Source organism: Chelonoidis abingdonii, chromosome 4 (genome assembly GCF_003597395.2).
Source record: "Chelonoidis abingdonii isolate Lonesome George chromosome 4, CheloAbing_2.0, whole genome shotgun sequence".
Lineage (NCBI taxonomy): Eukaryota > Metazoa > Chordata > Testudines > Testudinidae > Chelonoidis > Chelonoidis abingdonii.
Window position 1 is genome coordinate 79,203,263 of NC_133772.1, and position 26,894 is coordinate 79,230,156.

At 46.4% G+C, this 26,894-nt stretch overlaps 2 protein-coding genes across 5 annotated transcripts in view; one reads left to right on the forward strand and one right to left on the reverse strand.

The window, feature by feature from the left end:
• The first annotated feature begins 1,063 nt into the window (after positions 1 to 1,063).
• Positions 1,064 to 13,455, forward strand: F2 (coagulation factor II, thrombin). Its single transcript, XM_032775065.2, has 14 exons — positions 1,064 to 1,554; positions 2,803 to 2,966; positions 5,502 to 5,526; positions 5,722 to 5,772; positions 6,283 to 6,388; positions 6,522 to 6,658; positions 7,047 to 7,349; positions 7,845 to 7,946; positions 9,079 to 9,205; positions 9,759 to 9,926; positions 10,284 to 10,457; positions 10,687 to 10,865; positions 12,695 to 12,765; positions 13,238 to 13,455. The coding sequence occupies exons 1-14, from the start codon at positions 1,299 to 1,301 to the stop codon at positions 13,379 to 13,381; spliced, it is 2,007 nt and encodes a 668-aa protein (XP_032630956.1). The 5' UTR covers positions 1,064 to 1,298; the 3' UTR covers positions 13,382 to 13,455.
• Positions 13,456 to 16,299: 2,844 nt separating this feature from the next.
• Positions 16,300 to 26,894, reverse strand: part of CKAP5 (cytoskeleton associated protein 5) — a 124,409-nt gene continuing 113,814 nt past the window's right edge. For 2 of the 4 annotated variants that reach the window (XM_075065292.1, XM_075065293.1), the window contains exons 37-44: positions 23,269 to 23,456; positions 22,319 to 22,394; positions 21,656 to 21,844; positions 21,441 to 21,578; positions 20,854 to 20,937; positions 20,596 to 20,755; positions 18,453 to 18,607; positions 16,300 to 17,037 (exon numbers count right to left, since the gene is read on the reverse strand). In XM_075065292.1, coding sequence (XP_074921393.1) covers positions 16,783 to 17,037; positions 18,453 to 18,607; positions 20,596 to 20,755; positions 20,854 to 20,937; positions 21,441 to 21,578; positions 21,656 to 21,844; positions 22,319 to 22,394; positions 23,269 to 23,456 — 1,245 coding nt within the window. In that variant the 3' untranslated portion in view covers positions 16,300 to 16,782. The remainder of the gene's footprint in view (positions 17,038 to 18,452; positions 18,608 to 20,595; positions 20,756 to 20,853; positions 20,938 to 21,440; positions 21,579 to 21,655; positions 21,845 to 22,318; positions 22,395 to 23,268; positions 23,457 to 26,894) is intronic. The other 2 variants (XM_075065294.1, XM_075065295.1) reach the window with 1 other exon arrangement.

Here is a 26,894-nt window from a genome sequence, read left to right on the forward strand (position 1 = left end):
AGGCTTGTGGCTAAGCCATGGGGCAGAACTGGGAGAAAGTTCACTTCCTTAAAGCTTTGACTCGGTTACATTTCTATAGGAACCAGTCCCTGCTCAGGAGTTCAAAATGCAACGCCCAAAAAGTTCAGAGGAGAGGGCAAGCATAGGAGTAGGTCGTCTTCATCCTGACCTTGATCTTAATGACCATAATGAGTCTTTGGGAGGGGTTTGGAGGCAGAGAGCTGGGAGGGCAGGGGAGGCTGGCACACACGGACTGGGAGGTTTCTTCATGTGTGAGGGGCCACATGGAGGAGAGTGAGCGTGGGCCCAGGAAACGAAGGGAGTGGTGGTGTTGGCATCCTTGGTGAAGCAAGGGGCTAAGAGGAGACCCTAAGAAATGAGCCAGGATGAAGACCATGTTGGAGCTGTGTAGGGCATTGGAGGCAAGGATGAGAAGTTTAAACTGGATGTGATGGGTAAAGGGGAGCTAGTGGAGAGATCCCCAGAGGGGAGGGATGCATTTGGGATTGGTGAGTAAGGGAGAGAATCCTTGCAGTTGCATTTTCGATGAAGTGGAAGTGAGGGGTGAGTATTGGGGAGGCCAGAGAGGAGGAAGCTGCATCAATCACAGATGACCAGGGTATTGACAAATGTGTGATGGGCAGAGAAGAGAGGAAAGAACAGTGAGAGTTGGTGTCAGCCTGGATGTGAGGGGAAGTGTTGACAATGAGTCTAGGGTTATGTCTACACTGTGGGGTAGGCAGGTGATTCCCAGCTCACATACACGTGGCTCAGCCGTGCTGAGTACAAACTGTCTGAACCCTGTGGGCAAGTACTCAGCATGTCAGAGCCATGCAGCTGCTACCCATGCTACCATAGCTACCCTGCTATTTATACTTGCACTAACTCTCCTCGAGCTAGCGTGAGTATGTGTAAGTGAGCTGGGAATCACACTCGTAGTTCATAGTATAGACATAGACCATGTGATGGGGAAGTGGTGGGGCAAGATGGGAGCAAAGATGGCTTGGGAGAAATTGTTTCGACTCTGTTGATCTAGCAGTGACCTCACCAAGGTGGGCTGGGCTCTTCTGGCTCTGCTGCTGGCTCGCTGTGTGCCTGGGAGCATCCTTCTCTTTCCATCTGCTTCCATTTCCCCATCTGTGACCTCCTGGCAGTTGTGAGGCTGCAGTCACTCATCTTTGAAGTGTTTGGCCTGCCCAGTGTGGTGATGGTTATGACAGCGCTATATCAGAGCTAGGTAGTATAATTATTGTTGTTTTATTGTGCTGCTCAGACCAGTAAAATGGTTGAAAGTGAAAATGCATGAAGAGGAGGGAGAGAAGCCAAGCGGAGGAGGGACAGCTGTCCCTGACACACCACACACCCTGACCTCCTGGATCCTATTTCTTCATGTTGGTTCAACATTAACCCAGGTAGGGCTGGGACTTCTCTTGTCCTGCTCCCTCTTCATTTCCCCTGCAGCTGAGGCATATACCATGAGGCACAGCAGAGTCAAAGTGCTGGGCAGCCTGCTCCTTTTCTGCCTTCTGCACCTTGTGCTTAGCCATGACAGGGGTAAGGGCTCATTGAGTATCAAGGGAAGGGCAGGGGTGATGGGAGGCTGAGGAAAACGAATGGGACTGTTCATTCCCAAACTACAGCTGGAAGGGGAAGCCTGTATGAGGGGCTGAGAGTCCCTGGAGTGGCCAGGGGTTTGTTCCAGCTAAGACAGTAGGCGCTAGCTTGCTAAGAAGCGGGGAGAGAGCATGCAGGGCTTCCCTGTTGCTGTGTAGGGAGAAGCAGCAGTCCCCAGGTTCTGGGGAAGGAGCTGGATGGGGTGGGGAGAGTGGCTGGGTTATTCTGATTCTTATTCTGAGTTCAGTGGATTGTGCTGGGTTATTCTGATTGTATATTTCAAAGCCCCCTATCTTGGAGCATGCATGAACCTGGGGGGAGGGATGGGGTATCTTAATCAGTCCTGCATCTTGTGTTGGCCACATGTGGCATTTCGTGGCCAGGGATTCACTTTCTCTTGGTGACCTGCTTTATTTATGGAGGGGGAGAGGGCGGCTATTGTTCCCCACTTTGCCTTTGCCCCTCTGGCTGTCCGAACAACACATGTAGTACAGGCTAGGCCCTATTTCACTCCCAGGCATATGCAATATACTGTGTCCCTGTTCCTGGTGCTCCTCCTTTGTTCCCCATTAGGGCTTCTGCTCCCTCATTCCTGTCTCTCCCTGATGTGGGGGCAGGGTCCCCTCAGACAGGACCTTCTGATGGTCTCCTCTCTCCACTGCTATGCAGAGAAATGGGAAAAGGCTGAAGCTAGGTTGGAAGTCAGGGTCTCTGAACAGGCAGATGGAAGTGATTCCCCAGCATATCCTACTGAGCTGGGATTGCAAAAAGACACACACCAGAATGAGAGAAACAGCTGCCAGTATGTGTCAGTACAAAGCCAGTGAGTGCTGATGCTCCAAGCAGACAGACTTTGGCCCAGTAGTGAACTAGTGGAGTGGCCTTGCCAAAGGAAATGTACAGGGAAGGGGTGGAGGCCTCAGCCATTGGGGCATGTAGGACTGGTCCCAGCCTTAGCTCATAGATTGCAGGGAGGTTAATCCTGCATGGGGCCTCAGGGTGAACTGGATAGGTCTTGTTGAGCCTCTTTCATCCTCCGTATTCCACTAGAGATCAGGCAGTAGGAGAGGCTCACTGGCTGTGTGTGTTCACTGATTCAGACCCATGATGGGACATGCAGAGCCTGCAAAGGAAACGGTTCTCTTCCATCTCTTTGTCAAGTGACTGGTCAATGTTCTGGTTTGGTAGTTTTCCTTGAGCAGCAGCAAGCGCTTTCCCTGCTCGAGCGTCCGCGACGTGCCAACAAGGGATTCCTGGAAGAGGTGCTCAAAGGCAACCTGGAACGGGAGTGTCTAGAAGAGACATGTAGCTACGAGGAGGCCTATGAAGCCCTTGAGTCCACTGTTTGCACAGTATGTACAGCCACTCCCAGGAAATGTCTCTCCTCATGGTACCCATATGAAGGAACCAGATAGTCGAGGATCATAGCTTCTAAAGGTTCATCAAGGGGCTGCCAGGGTGAGGTCCAGTGTGTTCCCAGACCCACTTCAAGGAATGACTTTGGTTCTGTGACATATTTCCTAATTAGGGCAGGAACTACCTTCCTCTCCTGAAAGGTCAGAGAGGTTCTGGTGGCAGCACCCTTACAGTCCTGGGAGCCGTCCTGTCTGACAGAGTGAGAGGGGAAAACTCAAGGGAGGTGCCTGACAAGCCCCATCCTCATTACTTGGGGGAATGCAGCTTGGAGGAGGTTGGGGGTAAGAGGTTACTTTGAGGGAAACTGGGTCTATTTAGTTCTATTTGGAAAAAAATTAGCATCACAATGGGTGTAAATGAGTGTATGCTGGGGGCGAGGTGCAAGACAGCTGGGAAAGGTCTGTACAAGGAAACGAAATCTTAGTTGATACAGGGAAGAGCAAAATATTCTAAAAATGAAAAATTAATTGAAAACAGGTAAATGTGCACAGAAATTAGGCCTAGGTTAAAGTACAATCTGGGCAGAGCCCCAGGGGTTGGAGTTATTAGGTCTGATTGCGAGATGGGGACCTCAAATAAAAAAAAGGCAGAGATTTAAAAAATCTAACTAACTAAACAAATAAGGGTTAATACAAAAGCAAGACTTCCGAACAGCCACAGCCCCTATCCTGCAAACAGAGCACATGCTTGCTTCTCAGCTCCTGCTGATCCCAATGGACCACGTGCACATTGTGGGGATTTGGGCCTATTTTCAATTTTTAGGCCAGTTAAACTAAGCTTGCTCAATTGTCTTTCATTTGCTTTTATATTGAGACTAACGAGCATTCAGCAGAACAAAACAGGCCTGAAAATATCTAGTTATGCCATAGCTGAGGATGTTTTTATATATTAAAAAAAAAAAAAAATTCCCCTCTCACCCCTATGGGTGGTATGTGTCTTCCTCAACCTCGGGTCCTCTACCAGAGGCCTGGGAGTTTGAGGGTTCTGCGCAGTATCTTAGCTGTTCCTAGCACTGCACTCTTCTGGACAGAGAGCTCTGATGTTGTTCCTGGGATCTGTTGGAGCCACTCACCCAGCTTAGGAGTCACAGCCCCGAGGGCTCCTACCACCACTGGGACCACTTTGGCCTTCACTTTCCACATCCTCTCTAGTTCCTCTTTCAGGCCCTGGTACTTCTCCAACTTCTCATATTCCTTCTTCCTGATGTTGCTGTCACTTGGCACTGCTATAGCTATCACCACCACTGTCTTCTGGTCCTTGTCTATTACCACGATGTCTGGTTGATTGGCCAGCACCTGCCTGTCTGGCTGGATCTGGAAGTCCCACAGAATCTTAGCCCTGCTATTCTCCACAACCTTCTGTGGAATCTCCCATCTGGGAGATATAGATATATATATATTTTAAAATAAGTGAAACTACAGGCTTGCCTACAAGCTGCATTAGTCCACACCAGAAGGGTGTAAAATCTAGTCCAAGCTAGCGTGTAACACACTAGCTGGCCCATGATGGTGCGCACTAAAGTTTCCTAGTGCACCCTTGAAACAGAACTACATTAATGTTCACTTAGGGTTTCCAACTTTCTGATTGCAGAAAACCGAACATCCTTGCCCTGCTCCCTGTCCCACCCCTTCCCGAGGCTCTGCCCCCACTCCCTCCCTCCCCTCACCCTCCATCATTCGCTATCCCCCATCCTTGCGCTCTCGCTCATTTTCACTGGGCTAGGCAGGAGGTTGGAGTGTGAGAGAGGGTGAGGGCTCTGGCTGGGGGTGCGGACTCTGGGCTGAGGCCTCCGAGCAGGGGGATAGGCTGTGAAAGGGGAGTATGGGCTCTGGGGTGGGGCCAGAAATTAGGAGTTCAGGGTGCGTGTGGGCTCCAGACTGGGGGTTGAGGTGCAGGGGTGGGGGTGATGGCTCCTGCTGGGGGTGCGGGCTCTGATGTGGGGCCAGGAATGAGGAGTTTGGGATGCAGGAGGAGGCTCTGGGCTGAGGCCAAAGGGTTTGGGAGGGAAGGGGTGCAGGCTCTGGGAGGGAGTTCGGATGTGTGAGGGGGCTCAGGGTTGGGGTGCAGTAGGGGTGAGGGATGCAGGCTCCAGGGATCCAGGCAGCACTTACCTCAGGTGACTCCCAAAAGTGACCGGCTGCTTGAAGAGGATTTGACAGCTGGAAACTGGTGATGCTGAGATAGGTCAGGCAGAAGTGAAATTGTCTGCTTTCAAACGGCCTCCACTGGGGCAGGGCTGTGATAGGATAGGTAGCCCCAGAATTTGACAGGAAAGCATGTGACTCAGTGTCACTTTCTTGCTGTTGTGCTCCAGTGTCTTTGATCTCAGCAGGGCCAGAGTTTGTTCCCTGTTTGCCAAGAAGGAACGTTCTCTTACCGAGATGGTGTCTGGCTTTGGTTTGAATTGCAGAAGTTCAGGCAGGGCTGAGGCTCCATTACTCAGATTCTAAGTGTTTGCATTTGTTTTGCAGGATGAATTCTGGAGGAAATACAGGGGTAAGTTGGTTCAAGTCCTGCAAATGCTCTGATGTCCCACAGGCTGTACTGCTGTACCCCGAAGAGCTGGCTCCCTAGCTTCGTTAGCCAGGCCCACTCCCCAGGGCTCTAGCCTCTCATATGTCATGCTGACTTGAGCTGCAGTGCTCATTGGAGGGCCTTTGACCTGACAGGTTTCTTGCTCTTGTTTATTAGAATGTGAATCCCAGAGGAAGCTCAGGACAGCTCTGGATGAGTGTCTGGCAGGTAAGAGGGGCTTGGAGAACTCGTGAGCCACTGGAGATGGTGAGTTCCTGGAAACCTGCTCCCAGCACAATTTGGGAGGAAATTCTAAAGAAGCGGGGAGGTCATCAGATGGACAATATCAGGGGGAGCAACAGCACGTAGAGGGGGAGGCAGAACCCCCTAGACTTTCCTGTCATATTGATACCCCACAAACACTTTTCTTTAACATCCCCAAAACCCTGGATTCCCCATTGGAATAGCATAGGATAGATGGCCAGCTGCCGCCAGCTCCAGTGAGGATCCAGTTCCTCACTACTATTCCCAGCTACCCCCAGCTCCAAATCAAGGCACTGAGATACAGAAGTAAAGTCCATCAGGATGATCTGGGGGTAAAATTTGTTTAAGGTGGGTCTGTGCATGTATGTGAGAACCCAAGTCAGGGATTTGTAGGCTGGTACCTATAGACTCTATGAAAATAATGCCTCTGATTTCCCTCTGGGTCTGACTTGCCCTCTGTTGGGACTTTGGCAGGAAACTGTGTCTCAGGCAGTGGACAGAACTATCGAGGGACAATTTCTATCACCAAGTCGGGGATTGAATGTCAGTTCTGGACAAGCAAATTCCCTCACAGACCTGAGTAAGTCCATAATCCTCTTCCACACACACTGTATCCCAGCTGTGGTTGGAGGAGCCAGGTTGTGAGGAAGACCACAACCCTGGCTGAAGGGGTTCTCTAGGCTGCTAGCTACCTCATCACTCCTTTCTCATAGGTTTAACATGACCACCCATCCGGATGCCAATCTCACCAAGAATTACTGCAGGAACCCAAACAACAACCCAAATGGCCCCTGGTGCTACACCCGAGACCCAGCAGTGCGATGGGAAGAGTGTGCTGTTCCAGTGTGTGGTGAGCCTCGACACTGGGCCCTGAGATACCCCGCTTCGTGGGAGGGAACAATTTACTCTAATGCTGATACTAAGGACCTCAAGAAAGGGGAGGGTCTGTGGAGAGTGGGTGTGGGAGGACTTGGAAGGCACAGAGAAGTGGGATGAAGGTCTGCTTCATTTTACTTTGAGTGACACAGCATCCCAGGTTCCTCACTGGTGAGAAGGGGGCTCCTGGGCAGTTGGGGCATCCCATGGGATTCAGGGTGGGGACTCCCAGACTTAGTGGAGTGATGGGACATAGTGAAGTGCTCTGGGGCCTGCTGGAATCTGGTCTGTAGCCAAACACCAGCACTTCCCACTGCAGGGCCATGAGTCCGATAACGGCTGTCTTGCTCCTTCTCTTTCAGGTCAAGACAAGACCACAGTTCCATTTATTCCCCGGACTCCTCCACTGGACACAACGCAGGAGTCATGTGAAACGGACAAAGGGCTGTATTACGATGGGAATCTCTCTGTCACCGTCTCTGGGGCCAAGTGTTTCCTGTGGGCCTCAGACAAGGCAAAAGAGCTGTCCCATGGAACTATGTTTCTCCCAGAAGTGAAGCTGGTGGAGAATTATTGCCGGAATCCTGATGGGGATGATGAAGGTGTCTGGTGTTATGTGGATCATCCAAATACTACCTTTGAGTACTGTGACCTGCACTACTGTGGTGAGGCGCGTCAGTGGGTATGGGGCTGCCATGGGGATCTGGGGCCTGCAGGGTGGGAGAAATTCACAATAGCCAGGAAGATACAGTACTGTGGTGAAGGGACCTTGTGGTGAGGAGTGGGTGGGCCACAGACTCATGGGAGGCTACATGTATGGGATTCATCTGTTTACATTAAGTCATGCATGTGTGGGTCACATGGATATGCGTACACATGTAAGACTATGCCTGAGGTTTGAGGAGCCCTTTATTGACTGACAACCCCATCCCCCTGAATCACCTCAATATGTGCTGCCATATTCCAGCTAACTGGATGGTGCTTATTAGTGCACCGGTTGGCCAGAGGTTGGGAAGGAGAATTAGTGAACCAATGATCTCGCTTAAAAAAGCAATACTTCCACCAACCCCACTACGTGTTGGAAGGGATGGTGCAACTTCTGAAGTCCTGTGTAAAACGTTGGAGCTTTGCCTCTCAACATCTCTGTCTGTCTCTCTCAGCGAGGCCTTTGGATGAGATGGATGACATAATAGCAGGGCGGACCATTACCCAAGAGCACCAAACCTTCTTTGATGTTAAGACTTTTGGTTCAGGTGAAGCAGGTGAGCAAAGGACCCAGGAGGCACAAACATAGGACCAAAAGTGCTGCAGAAGCTGCAGCTCCTACCCACAATGCCTTGTTCCTCAGGGAAAAAAAGCCTGTTAAATGCCTACTGCTGAAAGCAGAAGTGAATGCTAAAACTACTTCAGTTTCTGTCTAAAAAGCTCATCCAAAGCTAGCCTCCAGTTGTGAGGAAGCCCCCCCCCCTTACAGTCCCAGCTTTCCCCAGCAGGAGGTGCAATGGGGAGATCCCTGCTGCTTCAGCCCTGGTTCAGAGCAAGAAATGCTGTAGGAGAAGGTGCAAGACTGCTGGCTTTGGGAGATCTTCCAGTCCCAGCCTCTCCCAGCAAAGAGCACAATAGAGAAAAAGTAGGGTTACTGTCTTTCTTTTGAAATGCAAAAAAATCAGCACTCCCTCCCCCTCCCAGGCAAGCCTGCCACAACCCCAACCACAAGGCAGTTCCGCAACACCTCCATTCAACAGACACTTATAGTATCTAGAGGGAGAAGATCATCAATAACAAATGGGCGTTTGTTTTATCAGCAAATTTTGCCAGCCAGCCTTTAGTCTGTTTCATTTAGCCAGTTGTCACTGAATGTGCAGTCTCTGATGTGAGTTTTTTTTTTTTTATTATTATTGGGGGCAGGGGAGTAGTAGGATCACTCATACCATTGCCCTGATCTTCCATTATTTAATATGCCTTGCATGTCTCCTCACTCCTGCATGACTCAAACCCTCTCTCGCAGGTGCAGTGTGGTTGTGTGTTGGGGGGCAGGCAGCTGTTATATTTTCAACAGTTTTGATTTCTTATTGCTTAAACTGTGGAAGTGGGAACACTGCAGCACTGGTAGCTGGACACACAAACTTTTAACATTAGATATCCCAGTGTAGTGTGGTGATAATGTAAATCTTTAGAACCGTATTGAAGAAACCAGGCAGATTAGATTTATTTTTCTGGTAACTGGCACATTATAAAAAAACCCAGCTAGGCCAGTCAAATACCAGCCAGGTGGTAACCCTAAAAATGAGGCAGCTACTATTACTCCCAGTCAAGCATGTTGTTGTCTGTAGAGCGGGTCCCCTGCATTGCAAATCAGGTAGAGTAACAGAGACAGGCTGCCTGGTTTTTCAGATTGTGGCATCCGTCCCCTGTTTGAGAAGAAAAAGATTTCTGATAAGAGTGAGCAGGAGCTGTTGGCATCCTACATTGGGGGCCGGATTGTAAAGGGGGAAAATGCAGAAGTTGGCAGTGCCCCCTGGTAAGTACTGTTGCTGCAGTTTCTCTACATCTTTCCTTTTAGACCAGGGGAAATCAGGAGTCTGTCAGCTGGCACGGTGTATTCAGCCAGCACCACCTCTACTCATATCCCCTTCTGGGGGCTGACTTGGCAGCACTACTACAGCTGGACAGAGACGCCCTCTCTCCTTTGGAGCCAAGTGCATGGCTGCCATGGAAAGGGAAGCACTCTGCAGACTGTGTGTTTCACTCTCATCCTACTCGTTCCAGTCCTGCAGGCACAGGTCTCTGGTGGTGGCCATGGCAGGGATTAGAAGTCTAATTAGATGGGGAAACTGGCAGGGGAAAAGTACCCTTCAGATAGGATTGCAAGGAGAATACTCATCCTCAGTTCCAGGTCCCAGGGTCCTAAGGACTAGACCTGACTCATGCTAGGGGAGTGCTGTCATGGTCTCCTGGGGCAGTGAGAGCAGGTTTCCCTGGTCATGCCAAACTGCTGTTCCTGCAAGGCATGCAAGAGCATGCAGCCAGCTGAGCCAGTGCCCTGGGTAAATCTCTTTCTCTTCCCATCCCAGGCAGGTGATGCTTTTCAGGAAGAGTCCACAGGAGTTGCTGTGTGGTGCCAGCCTCATCAGTGACCGCTGGGTCCTTACTGCTGCCCACTGCCTCTTTTACCCACCCTGGGACAAGAACTTTACCATAGATGACATCTTGGTGCGGATTGGGAAGCACCACAGAACAAAGTAAGAACTTGAACGGGGGAGGGAGGGAGAAGCAGATGGGAGTCCCCTATGAGTGTAGTGGGAGAATAAAGTTGGGATCTAGAGAGATCATCATCTGGCATTATGGGAACCCCCACGGCAAACCAGACTATCAGGTGCTTCCCCAGGTTATAGTGGGTTCCCATGGAGATGCCACCCACTGAGGCTCTGCTGATCCCTGAGTCTAAAGTGGAAGGAAGGGCAGTTTGCACCCCTCCCAGGGCCACTCTTCCTTGCGAGAAGGATGGTGCTGCAAGCCAGCCAGAGGGCCAGCAGCCCAGAGCTCATAGCTGTTGCTGCTGCACAGTCACTTCTCTCCTTCTGTTGGAATCGTTTCAGGTATGAGAGGGGCATAGAGAAAATCGCCCTGCTGGATAAAATCATCATCCATCCCAAGTACAACTGGAAAGAGAACCTGGACCGAGACATTGCACTGATGCTCCTGAAGAAACCCATAGACTTCAGTGACCACATCCACCCTGTGTGCCTGCCCACCAGGGAGCTGGTACAGAGGTGAGGAGGCTGGAGGGAGAAAGCAACCCCAGGGAGCAGTGCTGCAAATGTCTCCTTTGGGTCTACATGAAGTATAGGAAAGCCCTAGGAAAAAGCATGATGCATCTTTTGTGCTGGTTTGCAATAGGTGAGCAAGTTGGTGAGGTGCCCCTCCAGAGTCTGGACAGTGCTAGGCTATAAGGGTGACATGTAATATTTCCATGTGCTTTAACCTTGCTTCTTCCTGCAGCCTGATGCTGACAGGATTCAAAGGGCGGGTATCTGGATGGGGAAATCTGTATGAGACCTGGAGCTCTGGCACCACTGCACTGCCCTCAGTTCTGCAACAGGTGAACCTCCCCATAGTCAGCCCGGATACCTGCAAGGCATCCACTAACATCAAACTCACTGACAACATGTTCTGTGCAGGTAAGTGCTGCTGGGTGTGCAGAGCTAACTGATGCACATGCGGGCAGTGATGGATGGGTCAGGGGGCAAAGTTGCTCTCAGTACCATGTGCCAAAATGCAAGAGTTCACTTAGCCTAATTACTGCTCAGTAAACTTTGATCTATCCTAAAGAATTAGTAGGCCCAGGGCATGAATGAGCCTCTGGAATTCCCAGCCTATGTAGGGGATGAACAGGGTGACCAGACAGCAAATGTGAAAAATCAGGACAGGGGGTGGGGGGGTAATAGAAGCCTACATAAGGAAAAGACCCAAAAATCAGTACTGTCCCTATAAAATTGGGACCTCTGGTCACCCTAGGGATGAAGAATTGAGATCCATGAATAAGGGTCTTGGGGATCAGCTGGTTGAGAGAGATGAGACAGAATGGGGCTTTCCTGTAAATGTACAGAATTAGCAGAGTCTAGCATTATGGGATTCTGAGGGCTTGGCTGTACTAGTGGTCAATACCTAGGATACTGAATGTGAGGCAGTGGCTGCCAGAGCCAGCTTACACTATAGTACTGTTTTACATAGTGCTTCATTCAACTCACATTGCTGAAAACATTAGTGTTAAATAGCACCAGCTGAAGGCAGAGACTGCAGCACTTAGAGGTAAGGAAACAGACTTTTAGATAATGAAAATAGAGGGAGGCTGTTCCAGAGCTGCAGCAGAGAGCCCTGACCCTTGCAGTGGTGATATTACTATAGGAGAGGGTGGGCAAACTTTTTGGCCTGAGGGCCACATCTGGGAATAGAAATTGTACAGCAGGCTATGAATACTCACAAAATTGAGGTTGGAGGGGGCAGGAGAGGACCCTAGGGGGGTGGTGCGTGGGCTCTGGCTGGGGATGAGGAGTGTGGGATGCAGGAGGGTGCTCCAGGCTGGGACTGAGGGGTTTGGAGGACAGGGGCATGGGAATGGGTGCAGGCTCTGGGGATGTGGATGCAGGAGGGTGCTCTGGGCTGGGACTGAGGGGTTTGGAGGGTTAGGAGTGCTGGCTCCAGGCAGCGCCTATCTCAAGAGGCTTGCAGAAGCATGTTGCTACTCCAGCTCCTACATGGAGGTGTGGCCAGGCACTTCTGCACATTGTCCCTGCAGCTCCTGGCCAATGGGAGCTGTAGGGGTGCTGCTTGGAATAGGGGCAAGGTGCAGAGTGGTCTCCCCTGTAGGAGCCAGGGGGGCCATGTGGAGCAGCCCCCTGACCCCACTCCCCCCTGGGAGTTTGAGGACTGGATTAAAATGGGTGGTTCACCCTGCTATAGGAAGAAGTCAGGTGAGAATAGCAAAAAAAAAAAAAAAAGTCTTAAGGGGAATACAGTACAGCAAGGCTAGAGATGATCTTAAATAAGGGCAACTGGATCCTGTACTAAATAGGAGAGGATTAAATGAACATGAAAAGACTGACTGGATTTTGCTCAAAAAATCTAGGACTTAAGAGTAGGGACCTACAATATTCCAGGCCAAAGCTATAGTGTGTGTGAGAGGGAGATCACAGTAGATGGGAGTCTGGGGCAATGTACTAACCCAGGGGAGAGGGGATGGAATTATAGCAGCACTGGAAACATATTGCAGAGATGCTAGAGGAAAACAGAAGGTGGGGGTGGCTATAAGAAAGCACTTTAATTAGTATCTTTCTGCTGAAAAGCTCAAATAAAGTAAGCTGGTACCTTTATGACAACACACACACAGGGTGAGCAAGGGCATGTTTGGAAGGGTTATACTGTTAATACCATTTCCCAGACTTAGCATCATTGTAGTATTAAAGATACAAATGAAGTAGAGAAAAGCCCTTTGCCTCTTCTCCTGTAGGCTACAGTCCTGAAGACTCCAAGAGAGGGGATGCTTGTGAGGGGGACAGCGGAGGCCCTTTTGTCATGAAGGTATGTGCAACAGGCACTAACATGGAGGTTTTGCTCATAGGAGACTTTGGGAGGAGGTTGCAGCAGAAGCCGTATAATTTTAAGAGGATTAAAGTAAGAGTGGGGAGGTGCTTCTCTCAAATGGCTGCAGCTACCTGAACAGCAGCTCTATTTCTGGTTTTGAACTGAAGAGAAATCCTGAAATAATCCAGCCCCATTCTACACTGATCAAGCTTCAGGCATTCTGAGACCACCTGTGAAGAGTTTAAGAGCTTGACAGCTTGCCTGAGCATATCTACACCAGCTGGGTATCCAGCTAACAGTTGTAACCCAGTTGGATGGGAGCATAACAGTCATCTATCACTGTTGAACCTCTACCTAGCCCAGCTGGAGGTCTAGGCTGTCTAGGGCACAAATCTCACTGCTACTGCTGCTCTTGAGGCGAGCACTGTGTAGAGCACCAATCTAACCTATTTTCCTGTCTGTCTCTAAGAGCCCAGTAGATAACCGCTGGTATCAAGTGGGGATCGTTTCATGGGGAGAAGGCTGTGATCGTGATGATAAATACGGATTTTATACACATGTATTCCGCTTGAAGAAATGGATGCTAAAAACCATCAACAAATATGGGCAATAAAGAAAGCATCTGTCACATCTCAACTCTTACAGCTGCTTTAATTTGTAGCACTATGAACACTAAGGAACCTGAAGTAAAATGGCAATGGTGTCAGAACACCTCTAGCCAATAAAATGGTTACAGCAACAATTGTGCCTGCTTTGTATGTTGGCAGTGCTGAGAACAGGACTTGGTTCCATCCAGCTCTAATCTGTAATTAGTGCCTCAGCATCTGAGCACTAATAAGAACATATGTATTAAACAAGTCAGCTTGCCAGTCTTTGCCCCTGCAGATAAACAAGTCACATTACATCTGCCTAAAACTGGGATAATGCCTAAAGTTACAAACCAGGAGACCCTGATCACATGCTCCACGTCAGTTGTAGAGCTTCTAGCAACTAGACTGAGCCTACAGAGAAGGAAACACTAAACTTCTACAAAGGGGCAGTTAAAATGCTACTATAAAAAAACAAAAACCCTCACCCTCAGCAAAAGGGAGGCAAGGGGTAACTGTCCACCAACTCCATCCCTGCAAGGAAAGGGTATCTTATGAGTGAAAGACATGGGAATCCCCCATAACAAATACCTACAGTGTTCATCTTCAAATAAGCACTTTGCTAGTTAGGTATCTGTGGTTCCTCTAGCCAAGAGCCCCATACTGCCCCCTGCCCCCACACAGCCCCAAAATGGCCTGTTCTCTGACCATCTTCATGAGTTGACAATGTAGTCAGTGTAAACAGTTGGTTGTGCTGGAAGGGAAAGGTTGCATTTTTGAAAAGGGATTAGGCAATAGGTTACTTAATTTTTCTCAACAGCTGGGATGTAATTAAACCCATCAGAACAATTGCTGGATGCTTGACTCCCTTCCCCCCTACTAGGTAATCTAAAAGTCATTCCTACAGCAGTATTGCTCTCCCAGATTCACTAGTGTGACAAGGCTGAGAGCACCACCATATGGAATAAGGGAACACTCTAAAATGGTCAAATTCCACAAAAAACTTACAGGGCTATCAGGTGCTTGTTTTATACATTTAATGGCCTCTGCTTACAAGAGTCTGGAGTAAAATGTCCTGGCTATGAAAACAGTTGTCAGTTCTAATGTACTTAGTCTAACAGCAGGCAAATGAGGAAAGAGACAAGTTTGTCTGGTACAGTCACTTTAAAGGCTGACTTGTTACACACTTGTTTTGAAACGAAATTTACCTAATAGGATGGAAATATTTGCATTAGGCTGATTAGTGTGTGTTAATTAACAGCCTACATTTTACCTATCAAGTAATTCCTGGGCCAACCATACACCATTGGACAAGAAGCTATACTGCAGAAGCAACATAGGGCAAAAACCTTAGATAATACTGGTTTCTACCATTGATACTTAATTGCTTCTGAACTTAACTTCCAAAATAATGTGAAAAGTAAGTTAGTGTTGTACAGGTTTACAGACATTCCTTTTACTTCACTCACTACTGCACCAATTGGCAATTACAAATGATGGATGCAGCATTTTACAACACATAATGTAACAGCAGAAGTGAGTCAGTTGGCTACTTTGAGACTTTGTGCAAAAGGCAAACCATAACCCAGAAAGTAACTGGCAATTTATCAGTGCAACACAGCACTAATTGAGTGATGACAGCAGTGGCTCCCATTCCAGCAAACAAACTATCCAGCTACACCCTGTCAATACTTAGCCCCAGTTGCAGATTGTCCCAGTGCTCTGTTATACCCTTTTCAATGGAATAGAGCTATGAGGCCACCCTATGCCTAGAATTGTTTTCAGAAGAACTGGACAAAAAGCCTGGCAGGATCAGAACAGGGGTGTGGGACACCAGAATGGGAAGTGATGGACACCATCTGGCCACAAGCATAAGATGGAGATTCCTTCCATACTACACAGACTCGCTACAGGCACTAAGTAGCAGGTTACCGCCTCACTAGAACTCCAGCCTCATCATTTCTGTGGGAGACAACTGCAGAAGCTGCAGCACAGAATTGATGTACAGACAGTTAACGATTTAAACTATATTCTTCAGAGATGCATTAAAATTCAGCCACGATTAGTTAAATGCCAGCCCTGTGGTAGGAACTGCTGTCTTAGAGAATAGATCATGAAGCAGCAACTTTTCAGGGAGCAGAGATGAACCTAGAAGCAGAAATATATTACAGAAACCCTCTGTGCCATGAGTATCACAGGATACAGCTCAAAAACATATGCAAGTCATGTTCCATAACAAGTGTGCTGAAGACAACTATGACATTAAATATGCAATATGGGTCAAAATTTTATGCCCAAGGATTTTGGGGTGGGGTAGCAGCCGCCAGAGGAAATGTCCTCTTACTAATCACAACCAATGGCAACAATCTTTAAAAACTGGTATTACCACAGATCCTTATAATTGCAATGGTGGTTCTGTAGGCTGCGATGCACTTGCATCTGCACAGCTACATGAGGAAAACCCCATGAGCTTTGATTCCTAGCTGAGAGTATTTTGAACATGGGAAGCCACTTACCTATTCTGTAAGAACATTTCTCTCTCTCAGTAACCTCTCTTGAAGGGGGCAGACGTGTCACTGCACTTATCCACAATGGGGACTATGCTTGCTCTTGGTAGTGACTTCACAGGGCCTGTAGCTTGAAGTTGCTAGATAGACTAATAAATGTCTAGCAAAGTCAATTTCTTTCTACTTTCTGAATGTTCTTAGCAGGAAGCTGAAAGGCAGCCGTATTAATAGCAACCATACTGCTGGTAGAAATAAAAGGCTGAAAAGTCCAGGGTTCCCTTCCATGAATAGTAGCAGCAGCAGCCCAGGGCAGTCCATTGCTGTATTCAGTTCAAGAGCCTCTGGTTTCAGCTCAGCAATACCCATTCACTAGCATCCAAAAATACACAGTGGCTTCTATTCCCATGGGCAGTCACTGCTGCTCCTACAGGGACTGGTATAGTTAATGCAAACTTTATTTACAAAAAGACACTTAAATTAGTTACGCCATGCCATGCGTCCATACAGAATCAACAGTTCAAGGCTTACATGGAGAAGAATTCACAAAATTAAAAGTGAAACCACTAATGAGCTTCTAAGAGTTAAGAGCTAAGAAAAGATCTTAAGACAATTTTACAAATAAAAAAACAAGGTATGAGAAGCTAGTCTGAGCAGGAGGACAGCTGTTTACAGGTCTGTACACTACACCTAATACACAGACAATCTTCTATTGTCAAGAGATGCTCACTGAGAAGCAGAGTATGTACAAATACTTGTGCCACAATGACTCAGATCATCCCCCAAAATCCACTGTATTATACATAAACCAGTTTGTATACACTAGGCCTAAATGAGGCCCCTTTAACTATGAAGACTTCTAGTTTAGTAAACTAAAGCTGAAGACAGCTAAGCAGCAGCCATGCTCTCTCTCTCAAACAGCTTCATTTGCGACTGCTTTTTATTCTCTCCAGTCTTTTTTTCAAGTCATCAATATTGGCTGCTGTGGAAGAGGAGGAAGAGGTGGTGGTTCCAATGCCAGAGGAGTGAGTCTGATTGGAGTCTAGGTCCAAATGCTGGTAGTGCTCCCGTGACTCACGGAGCTGAGAGAGCTTACTGTGCAGCATATCCGTGGAGGATGCAACTGTAGGGGCTGCTGGTTTGGAGAGCAGTGATGTCAACGGTGGTCTGTCTTCCTGCTATGGGGTGGGGAAAAGATGTTATTTAAGACACTGGAGGGCAAAAGCTGTGCAAGAAATCCACACCATAAATGGATGGCTCCTCACCCTCATGGGAAACTTGCTGAACAGAGGAAGAAAAGGAACAGTCCAACACTAGTACAGTATATACATTCCAACTCCTCTATTTCCAGGACAGATTATATGTAAGCTATTGTCATGGTGCATTAGCTACTTGGAACCAAGAGGTCACCATTTTGTGTTAGTGGGGACCAGAGTGAATCGCATGCTTCTCATGATCACTTGCATTAAGCACAAGTCTTCTGAATTACCTGTATGTGTGAAAAGTTTTCTACATGTTTGGGTCTACCTACCTTAGAGCCTAAATCTTTGCTTAATCACTTACTCCTTCTCATCTCAATTAACTAAAGGAGCCAAAGGTCTGCACTAATGAGTACTACTTGGGATTTAAAGCAAAGCCCATCCTCAAACAGCTCTCATTCTCTTCAGAGATGACAAAAATCAGTTCCCATTCCATTGGGAAGGCCTACTGTGATCCTGCAAGTCTCCCACTGTATTTAAACTGTCAGCGTAGACAGCAGCTGCTCCCACATATGGCATCATGAGGACTCTGAGGAATTCTGAGTCAAGTCACTGCTCTCCTGGGAATCTGCAGCTACAAAATCATGCAGCTACATGCCATTTTGCACTCAGTTGTAAACTGATGTCCATGTCCTATCTTAAAAGGTAAGGGAAGTGTTTTACCTAAATCTATACCACCTAATCCTTGTGGCTATTCTTGGAATCACCAGTATGTCTAAAGTGGCTGGGAATAACCATCTTTCAGTGTGTAACTAAGATTCCCAGAGAGCACTGGATGTATTGAAGTTTTGACCCATTCCAAAGGTTCCTGATGTAACATACTGAACACATTCAGCATTATTGCTGTCTCAAAATTCCATGTACCCCAACCCTACAGCCCTCCATTCATGCAGCTTTTAGTTGCTGTAGAGTGGGACAGTACAGAAGTTTAGAACACTCACTGTCATGTGACCCAGGAGTATAGCTTAATATAGGCATTACCCTTTAGAAACCAGTAATTAAAAGTAAGTTATTTATCCTTTTCCTGAAACTCACAGTTAATTAGCTGGCAAGAGAAGAGGAGATCAGACTCGAGTTGTAGCAGCTAGTGGTGTCTATATCGGTGCAGCAGACAAAAGGGAGTTGAAGCACTAACAAAGTCTACTCAGCCAGGTAATGGCTTTAAAGCCACTTACACCAGGAAAGGTACATGCAGTCAGATGGCAGGGACATGCAGTTAAGACTCATTGGGATCAGAGTCTGGGCACTGTATAGCAGATCTCCAAAAGACTGGCTTCACCCAAAGTGAGCCACTTCACTTGCAGAGTTTATAGGGGTCTTCAGAAGTACAATACCTTTGCATTGTCAAGGCCACAACGCTGCCTGAGGATTTTTAGCCTTTCCAGGTAGACCGAAGGCCCCACCTCTTCCCCATTTGTGTTTCCTATGGATGAGGACACTGTGTTGGTGGAAGTGGGGACACACGTTAACTCCGTCTGAGGAGAAATTCCTAGGAAAGGGAAAAAACATGCTTAAGCCTCTTAGTCAGCCTCATGCATCCAACAGAACAATCCAGAGCTTGAGACTACATCAACCCACATTGTGCTCTTGGAAATCCCATTAATCATATTTATATTTATTGGTAGGGCAATGGGTTTTAGGGTTGACAGTGATTAGCCCATTTTTTGAAAGGAGTCAAGCTACCATAAGTGAGCAGCAAAGCAGCTCCAAAAGGCAACATGTTCTGGCCAGTAATTGGAACACCTGAAGTGGCTATTGTGGGTCATGAGTAGCCATTAAAACCAAATGGTAAATTGACATTACATGAGGGAAAGGCTTTGAAATTTATCCTTTGCTCTTCAGTGCAGCAAGCCAAGTTAGAGGAACACTGAGAGGACTGATGTATTCCTCAATTGACCTAAACCCTCCCAGTATTCTTGTGCAGGAAGCTTAAGGGCACTGCTTCTCCCAATTCCTTTTCATGAATTGAGATTGGTGAAAGAGCTTCCAAAGATCCCCTTTCCCTCTAGCCTCCACATATCAGACACGCTTTATCAAATTAATGAAAAGCACTCTCTCTTCATGGAATGGAGAAACTAAGAAGAGAGACTCAGGCAGAAGGTTGCCTTGGATCTTTAAAGTTGAGAGAGGTTAGGTACATATATGCTCTCCACCCACAGGACACAGTGAGTCCTGAAGTATTCCTTTTAGCCTTTAAATGAAACTAAGCAATATGATGAAATGCAGTTTGGAAGGCTACATTGCTGAGGTGCTAGCTAGCGCATCATCTTTTGACTGTGCAGATTTTTCAAGGTGGGGACAGAAGTTAGTTCTGAATTACCAGCAGCATTTAGGAGGTTCTCAGAGACTCAGTCACTCCTTTTGCCAAAGCTTGTGACAAATTACTTTGGGGGAAGGGGAAGTTAAGGGGAAAGACCACAATGGGCAGTGTGGGATCTTCCAGGAGCAGAAGGACAAGCGTAGTATGTGCCCCTTACTATAAGAAGCTATTCTACTGCCATGTTTCATGATTTCCTAATGGGATCTGTAGTTTTATTATACTGCATTTTCTTAGTTACTGGAGTATGCTTACGGACAAATTTCCAAGTTCTGTTCTACTGAAACTCTTAATTGAGCAAGTTGAGACATCTGAAATTCAAAATTTATGGGACCAAGGATCTAGTAAACAAGATAGCCCATTAAGCAGGCCTCTGTGGTGACTGAGCTCTGAATGGAGAACTGTGACTATCCCCTGGCTTCCTGGGACATTTATAGAGTGACTTAACAACTTCCCTGATATAGACTGCTCCTACTAAGGATTGCCAGGCTATTCCTAGCCAAGATTGGAGAAATTAGAAGAAAAAGCTATATCTTATGTCTGCTGTGTTGATGTGAAATCTACAAAGTTTATGCCTTGCTTCAGTCTGACAGTTTCATGCAAAGATCCTATGACACTATTTTAGCAGCCCTAAAAGAAGAGAGAATTTTGCAGCTGCCACTGTGATGTCCTGATAGTATGCTTCACCAAGGAAGCCTAGTTTAGGATAAGGAGAACTTCAGACTAAGTTACTGCAACAAGAATCGCTTGCTTGCCAAGCCTTCATCACAGGACTCCAGAGCACTGCACTCCATTAGACAGAGTAAAAGTTTTTGAATTTTCTTTTAGAGGGGAACTTCTCTAACCATGACCAGAATGATGTGCACTGAAGTCCTTTCAGATCTTTACTTCTGTCTCTTCCCACCCAGTTCGGTAAAGTAACCACAGCACCTTCCCTGTGAGTAGCACAGCATAAGCTGTCTTTGCAACAGGTGCTATAGTGACTTCACAAATGTGCCACTAACAAATGCTCAGAGAATAACAGGGTCACTTTGGAAGCTCATAAGGCTCTCAAACATAGTGGCGCTTAAAGCGAGCAGCTACAGTTGCCACATTATAGCTAGATTCAGCATGCCAAGTCCCCAAGCCCAATTCACTTGTGTTGCCAAGAAGCTCTATACCTGTAGATGAAGGAATGCGTCCTTTGCCCTCCTTTTCCATCTCAATGTGCCGGAGGCCTCGTTCTACGTAGCTCTGGAAAAACTGAGATGAGTTTTTCAGGAAGGGCTCAATGTCTGCATCAGAATATTTCTTTTTGTATTCATACAGCTCTGCCAGACCCTGGGGAAGGAGGAAACTTTCCATGTGTTACCCAAACTGCAGTAGGCACATGAGGTGATATAATCTTCCCCTTCTTCCTATGGTAAAAATGCACTCACCTCTTTAGTGTTCTCCTTGGAGCCAATCTTCTTAAATATCTCTGCTAAAAAATCATTTACTTTGGCCTTTGAAGACTTTTCATCCTAAAAGGAATTGAGACTCCTGAACAAGATTGTTTAAAGTGGCATCCCCAAAAAATTAGAGGTCCTTAGCTAAACAATTTACAATTCACTCAAGTGCCATGGACCTACCCGATGCCTATGGCGCTTCACGGACAGACACACCCACAACAACACAGGCTAGCTGGGTCAAAAGAACTGTCTTTTACAAGACTGGGGTTTATATGGATGTCAGGTACAGAGGACGGACACACCTTAGAAGACTTGCATTTAAAGCCTGTTCTGGCCACAGTTAAAGTTTAGTGGACCAGCCATTATCAGAGCTCATGTTCAGCAAGCAAGACGGGTACTACTGAGCCTTAATGCATCTCAGAGGCACAGCATTAGAAGGACCAATTTCAGACACAGATCACATGTTCCAGTGGGCAGCCTAACTTCACATCTGACTGGAGCTAGTTAGGAACTTGTTTCTTAGAACAGAGTCCATTTGCCACCTTTCCCTCCACCATTAACTTCATGTTACTTACTATGCGAGAAGCCCCCTTTTCTGTCTCTTTATCAGTCTTGCTTCCAGTTTGGTCCATGGAGTGCTTCATTACTCGACACAGGTGAGCCTCCAGCTCAGATTCATTCTTGTTTTCTATCATTGTTAAATGGTCCAAGATCTGAGAAAGACATAAAAAAACTTTAAAGACAGCTTGAGCATCTTAAATTAAAGCACATAGCTGGTTTCTGCTCTAACCTTGGGCCCTTTCAGCTTGCACAGAGTGTGAAGCAGGGTTTTAAGTGTCCTTATGGGGAATTCACTTTTACATTGCTTCAGTTTCTCCTTGGGAAACACCTTCATGAAAATGTGGATGTCCAGCAGGATTCGATCCAGGTTGATGCTATTGATGGTTTCAGGAAGAAGCCGCACCATTCTCCACAGACACTGGAGAGAGAGAAAAGTTTATGGAGAACCAACTGCTTAAGTCTGAGGGGAATTCCTGCTGCATCCAGGGTGTCAGTATCTGGAGCTAGATGCCCAGAAGAGTAAGTGCTGTTGTTGATTCCATTACCAGTAGCAGGAGATTGACCAAGTTATTAGTGTATGTACACTACCATGAGCTTCACACACTGCTCTGGGCCTGCTGGATGCTTCTAATCTCACTAAAGGTATATCTAACCTAGGATAAGGGGCGTTTAACACATCAGTATTTCAACTAGTATGTTTTAGAACCTTAGCGTACATGGGGCAAGTTTTATCTTAACATGATCTAGACTAGGCACTAGAGTAGCATTTGAAGTTATGTTCACCAACTCGGTCTTAAAGCACTTTGCTTCTGTTTGAACCAACAAGTCTGGATTAGGAACAGACAGTTCAGAGAAGGACCAAGTGAGTACACAACCCCCATTATAGGCTCACCTTCATGACAAGCTCTGAGAACTTGGGAGAGCTGGCTGTTGCTAGCAGACTGTCTTGGAGCAGAACAAGCAGGGCACTGGAGAGAACAAGTAGCATTAGATGGACAAATGCTATAAAGGGATTGGAATAACACCGCCCCACTGAACACCACACCAGGGACTACAGATGGCAGCTAGTTCAGCTTTCACACAATGCTCTGCACCTCCTCCCTGTCCCTAATATCTTACTATCAGCTCCATAAAAATGGAGAGCTGAATTTCTGCAGAACATACCATGTCAAAACAGGAACTGACAGTCCAATGACAGACTACAAGTTTAGGTTGTAGAATGGTTCATTGTAAAGCTTTACCCCAATGATATAGATTGGACAGTGATTTAGTTATAACTGTGCCCCTTTAGATACATCTACACAGCAGCTGAGAGCATCCTTCCCAGCAAGCGTAGACATACGCTCACAGGCTCTGCTTGAGCTAGCATGCACAAACAGCAGCATGGCTGTAGCAGTACAGATGGCAACTCAAGCTAGCCACCCAAGTACATACGTAAGGGAGTCAGGCAGGGTTCTATTCAGGTGGCTAGTCTGAGGAGCTGTAGCCACACTGTTATTTTTAGCATGGCTACCTGCACTGGGAAGCATGTCCCAGCTACTATGTAGACATTTCCTTAGATTCAGGGCTAGAAGCTAAAGTTACTGTCCTGATATGCTTGTTTTTTCAGTAGCCAGGTGAACTATTCTACAGCCAGTTTTGCTCACCACTTTAGTTGACAGGCCATTGTCTTGCAAGAGGACTCAATAAGACAGTGACTAACATATGGTAAAAGCATACTGGAGAGCCATGTTCTCCGAAATCACATACATGAACAGTGACGTGGTATTTCATCTGTGGTATAGGACTGTTGTAGAGGGAGAGAACTTGTGTCTTTTCTGATTCTAGCAAAGACAAACTTACCTCAATATGTTGGTCTGGTCAGACTTCTCCAGAACCTTCACCACCAAAAGGTTGACTGATCGGATGACCTGCTGCCCTTCCTCAAGGTCTTCAACCCGTGAATCCAGCATTAAAGTAATGAGGCCATGCATTAAGTCTTTCAACACTCCTGTGGAGGCCTCCCGAGCCAGGCTCTCCATCTGGAATAGCTGCCAATCAAAGCCAGGATTAGAAATTTCTTCAGCATGCACCATTTAGTTTAGGGACCCATCTGGGATTCTACTTGCAACTCTCTCTTTAAATATGCACCTCTTTCACAAAGTGTTTATATAGTCTATTAAAATGTATGGGAAGAACATTAAGGTTACAGAGTCAAGCGTTCAAAGGCAGGAAATACTGAAGTTAAGGCTGTACATGTAAATGTTAGTTGGTTTTATTTTGAAAATAGAATATGTAAAAATGGTTTCTTACCCCCCAAAAGATCTACTCCCCATGTGTGTATTGGTCAGAGCTACTGATTTCAATGACTAAAATGGAGATTCACTATATTTCCTACTCTTGGCCCTCCTGAGCCAACCCAGCTCAGAGGGAGAAGCAAGATTCTACTGCTTCATTTGTGTCAAGAATGGTTAAAATAAAGCAACTCTATTACCTGTGCAAACCCGTGAGGAAAAAAATTAAGTTGCACTGTACCCTGAGGAGCTAATTTGACTTGCAGACCTTTATTGTTGGTGGCAATGCAAGAAACTGGCAGACAGCACCAGCTAAGATATAACTAAAATGCAGTTCTGTTTCTTAACATAGTATCTTAATGCATGCATGTAATTACATTATTTTTCAGATATTGCAGTATGCTATTTTTCCTTCAACCTTAGATACACATGAAGCATTACCGTGCATGTCAGAGAATCTAGAAAAAGAAGTCATAGGCAGGCCTGGTACCAACACTTAAGGTTTCCCAATACTTCCCGCTGTAAATCCTTGTTTTCCAATTGCACCTTTGCCAAATGTTATCTGTTTTGGCTGAAGTTTTCCATATCAGCTATCTGCCTCAAGTTAATGGATTTGTTTGTTTTTTTTAAATTTTCAGTCAAAATGATTCAGCCGTTTCCAAGAACAAAGCTAGTGAAAAAATATGTTGTTCTGCCCATGTTAAAATATTCTGGTGACTTATCCTTTGAAAAGCTTGGGCATCCTCATTCTTTGGGACAGGGGATGAAATTTGGCAGAGAGAATCCCTGTGAAAATCCACCAGAATCTGGCCAAGTTATTCTGGGCTACTGGAGGCCATGCTGGGTCCAGGTCTCTAAACAGAGCAGGGAGACTGTCCAGGACCCCCCAGCTGATGCCCAGGCAGCATAGAGAAGGAACCTGCCTGCCTGATTTGAACACAGAAAGGACAAGAGCCAGACTTGCAGGGGGACTGGCTGGGCAAGAAGAGACTGGGACTGGGAGCCCATTAGCTTGAAGTGGAGGCTGAGAGGTGTCTAAGTAAGGAGAATAGAGCTCGGACAATAAGCCAAAGATGGGGAAAGAGACAGGACTGAAAGAGTAGTTGGGGCAGAAGACCCTGTGCCTAACAGGGCATACTTCCCTCCAGAGCCTGGATGGAACCTAAAAAAAATGTTTAAGTATCACCATTCCTCTACCATTGTCATTCATATTCATGATAATGGGTAGTCACTGGGCCAGGTAAAGTGAGAGAATGATTACACAGCCCAGTAGACAGGGCACTAACCTATGAGGAGGAAACCCAGGTTTAAGTCCCTGCTCCAATTACTCTATTTATGAACAAAGAATCTCTCCTCTTATAGACTCATAGACTTTAAGGTCAGAAGGAACCATTATGATCATCTAGTCTGACCTCCTGCACAATGCAGCCCATTGAATCTCACCCACCCACTCCTGACGCTGTCCCATGTTAAGACCCACATCAGCATATCCCAGCAGCTAGGGACTCTCCCACATGTGAGACCCAAGTTCAAATCTCATCTCCACATCAGTCAAAAATAGGGGGAACTGAACCCAAAAAGTCTCCCAAATCTGGTGAGCATCCTAATCATTGGGCTAAAGCTTATAAAGGGAGACGACATCACTGCCACCTCTTCCTACAGCCCTTTTGTGAATCTAGTTTTCCTGTTCTTTTGTCAAAAATGACTGAATAGCTAAAGAAATGTTTCAGGCTGAAATTAAATGTTTTGACTCTGATTGACTGAAAGATTTTTTTTAAAAAAAAGTTGGTTTCAGTTCAACCCAAAACTGAAAACCTTTATTTGATTTTTCAGAATTGCCAACAACGTCCATTTGCCCAGCTCTAATCACAAGTTAGGAGATGCCAGAGTTAAGGATGCCTCTGCAACCTTAGTTCTGCTCCCTTGTGCATATGCATTATGATCATAATATATTTTCCTCCACAGGATGGGCCCGCTGTGGGGTTGAATCAGGGTTGTGTGGTGAAGGAGACTGTTGTCTATAGCATAATTTCTCAATCTTTTTGATACCAGGGACTGACTTGCTGCCTTCCTAAACTGTGTCAGGGACTGGTGCTGGTCCATGGACCAGTCGTTGAGAAACACTGGTCTATAGGACCCCTGCTTTATTTGTTGCAAAAACTGGAACATGTGTAGTAGATGAAGCAGAGGATTGCAGGAAGAAAGAGGATGCTCTCCTGATTAAGGCAGCTGAATGCTGCCCGGAAAACTGAATTTTGTCCCCACCTCTGCCACAGAGTTCCTGTGTGATACTAAGCAAGTCACTTAAACCAGACTTTTCACAGGTGGTCACTAATTGTGTTCTCTCCATTTTTTAGTGCTTGACTTCAGATCTTGGGGTCTAATTTGCAGAAGCACTGCACATTCACAACTGCATTCAATGGAGCTGTGCAGTGACTATATGAAGTGCTGTACAATACTACATATACTCAAACATCAGGACTAGACATCTCAAATTCCTCTGTGCCCCAGCTCCTCATCTGTAAAATTGGGATAACAAACAACTTCCCCCCTCCCGAATCTCTCAGGGGTGTTGTGAAAAATTAATAATTTGAGAAGCACTCACACTATGTAATGAGCACCACAGAAATGCCCGAAAGAAATAATTCTGTCTTAAGAACAAAATTTGAACAGTGTGCACTAACGAAGGCATGGAGATGCACAATGAACAAGGGGAAAAAATAAAAGCATATCATTAAGTGAGCACCACCCATCCTGTGCATTGAACAAGGTGGGTGCTGGGGGAGATGGGGAACAACTAGTGATCATAATGTATATGCACAAGGGCTCTGAATTAAGGTAACAGAGTTTATGCCTCCTCCACCATACACTGAAATCAGGCAGATCTATACAACACAGCCATATTTTACTTAGGATGTTTGGAAGACTGTAACATCCAGACTGTACTGTACCTCATGCTCTAGTTCAGCCACAAGTTACTAGGCTTGATGTACAAATTCTACAGTCTGTGTTATGCAGGAAGTCAGACTAAATCATAATGGTCATTTCTGGCCTTAAAAATGCTAGAACAAAAATACATTTCCCAATCCCCTGACTAGGGATACTACAAGCTATTTTTAGTAGTCAGTGGTACTTCCTTTAGACAAGGCCTCATCCCTGCTCAATTTTAGCACTAGAGTTATTCAGGGTGGTTAC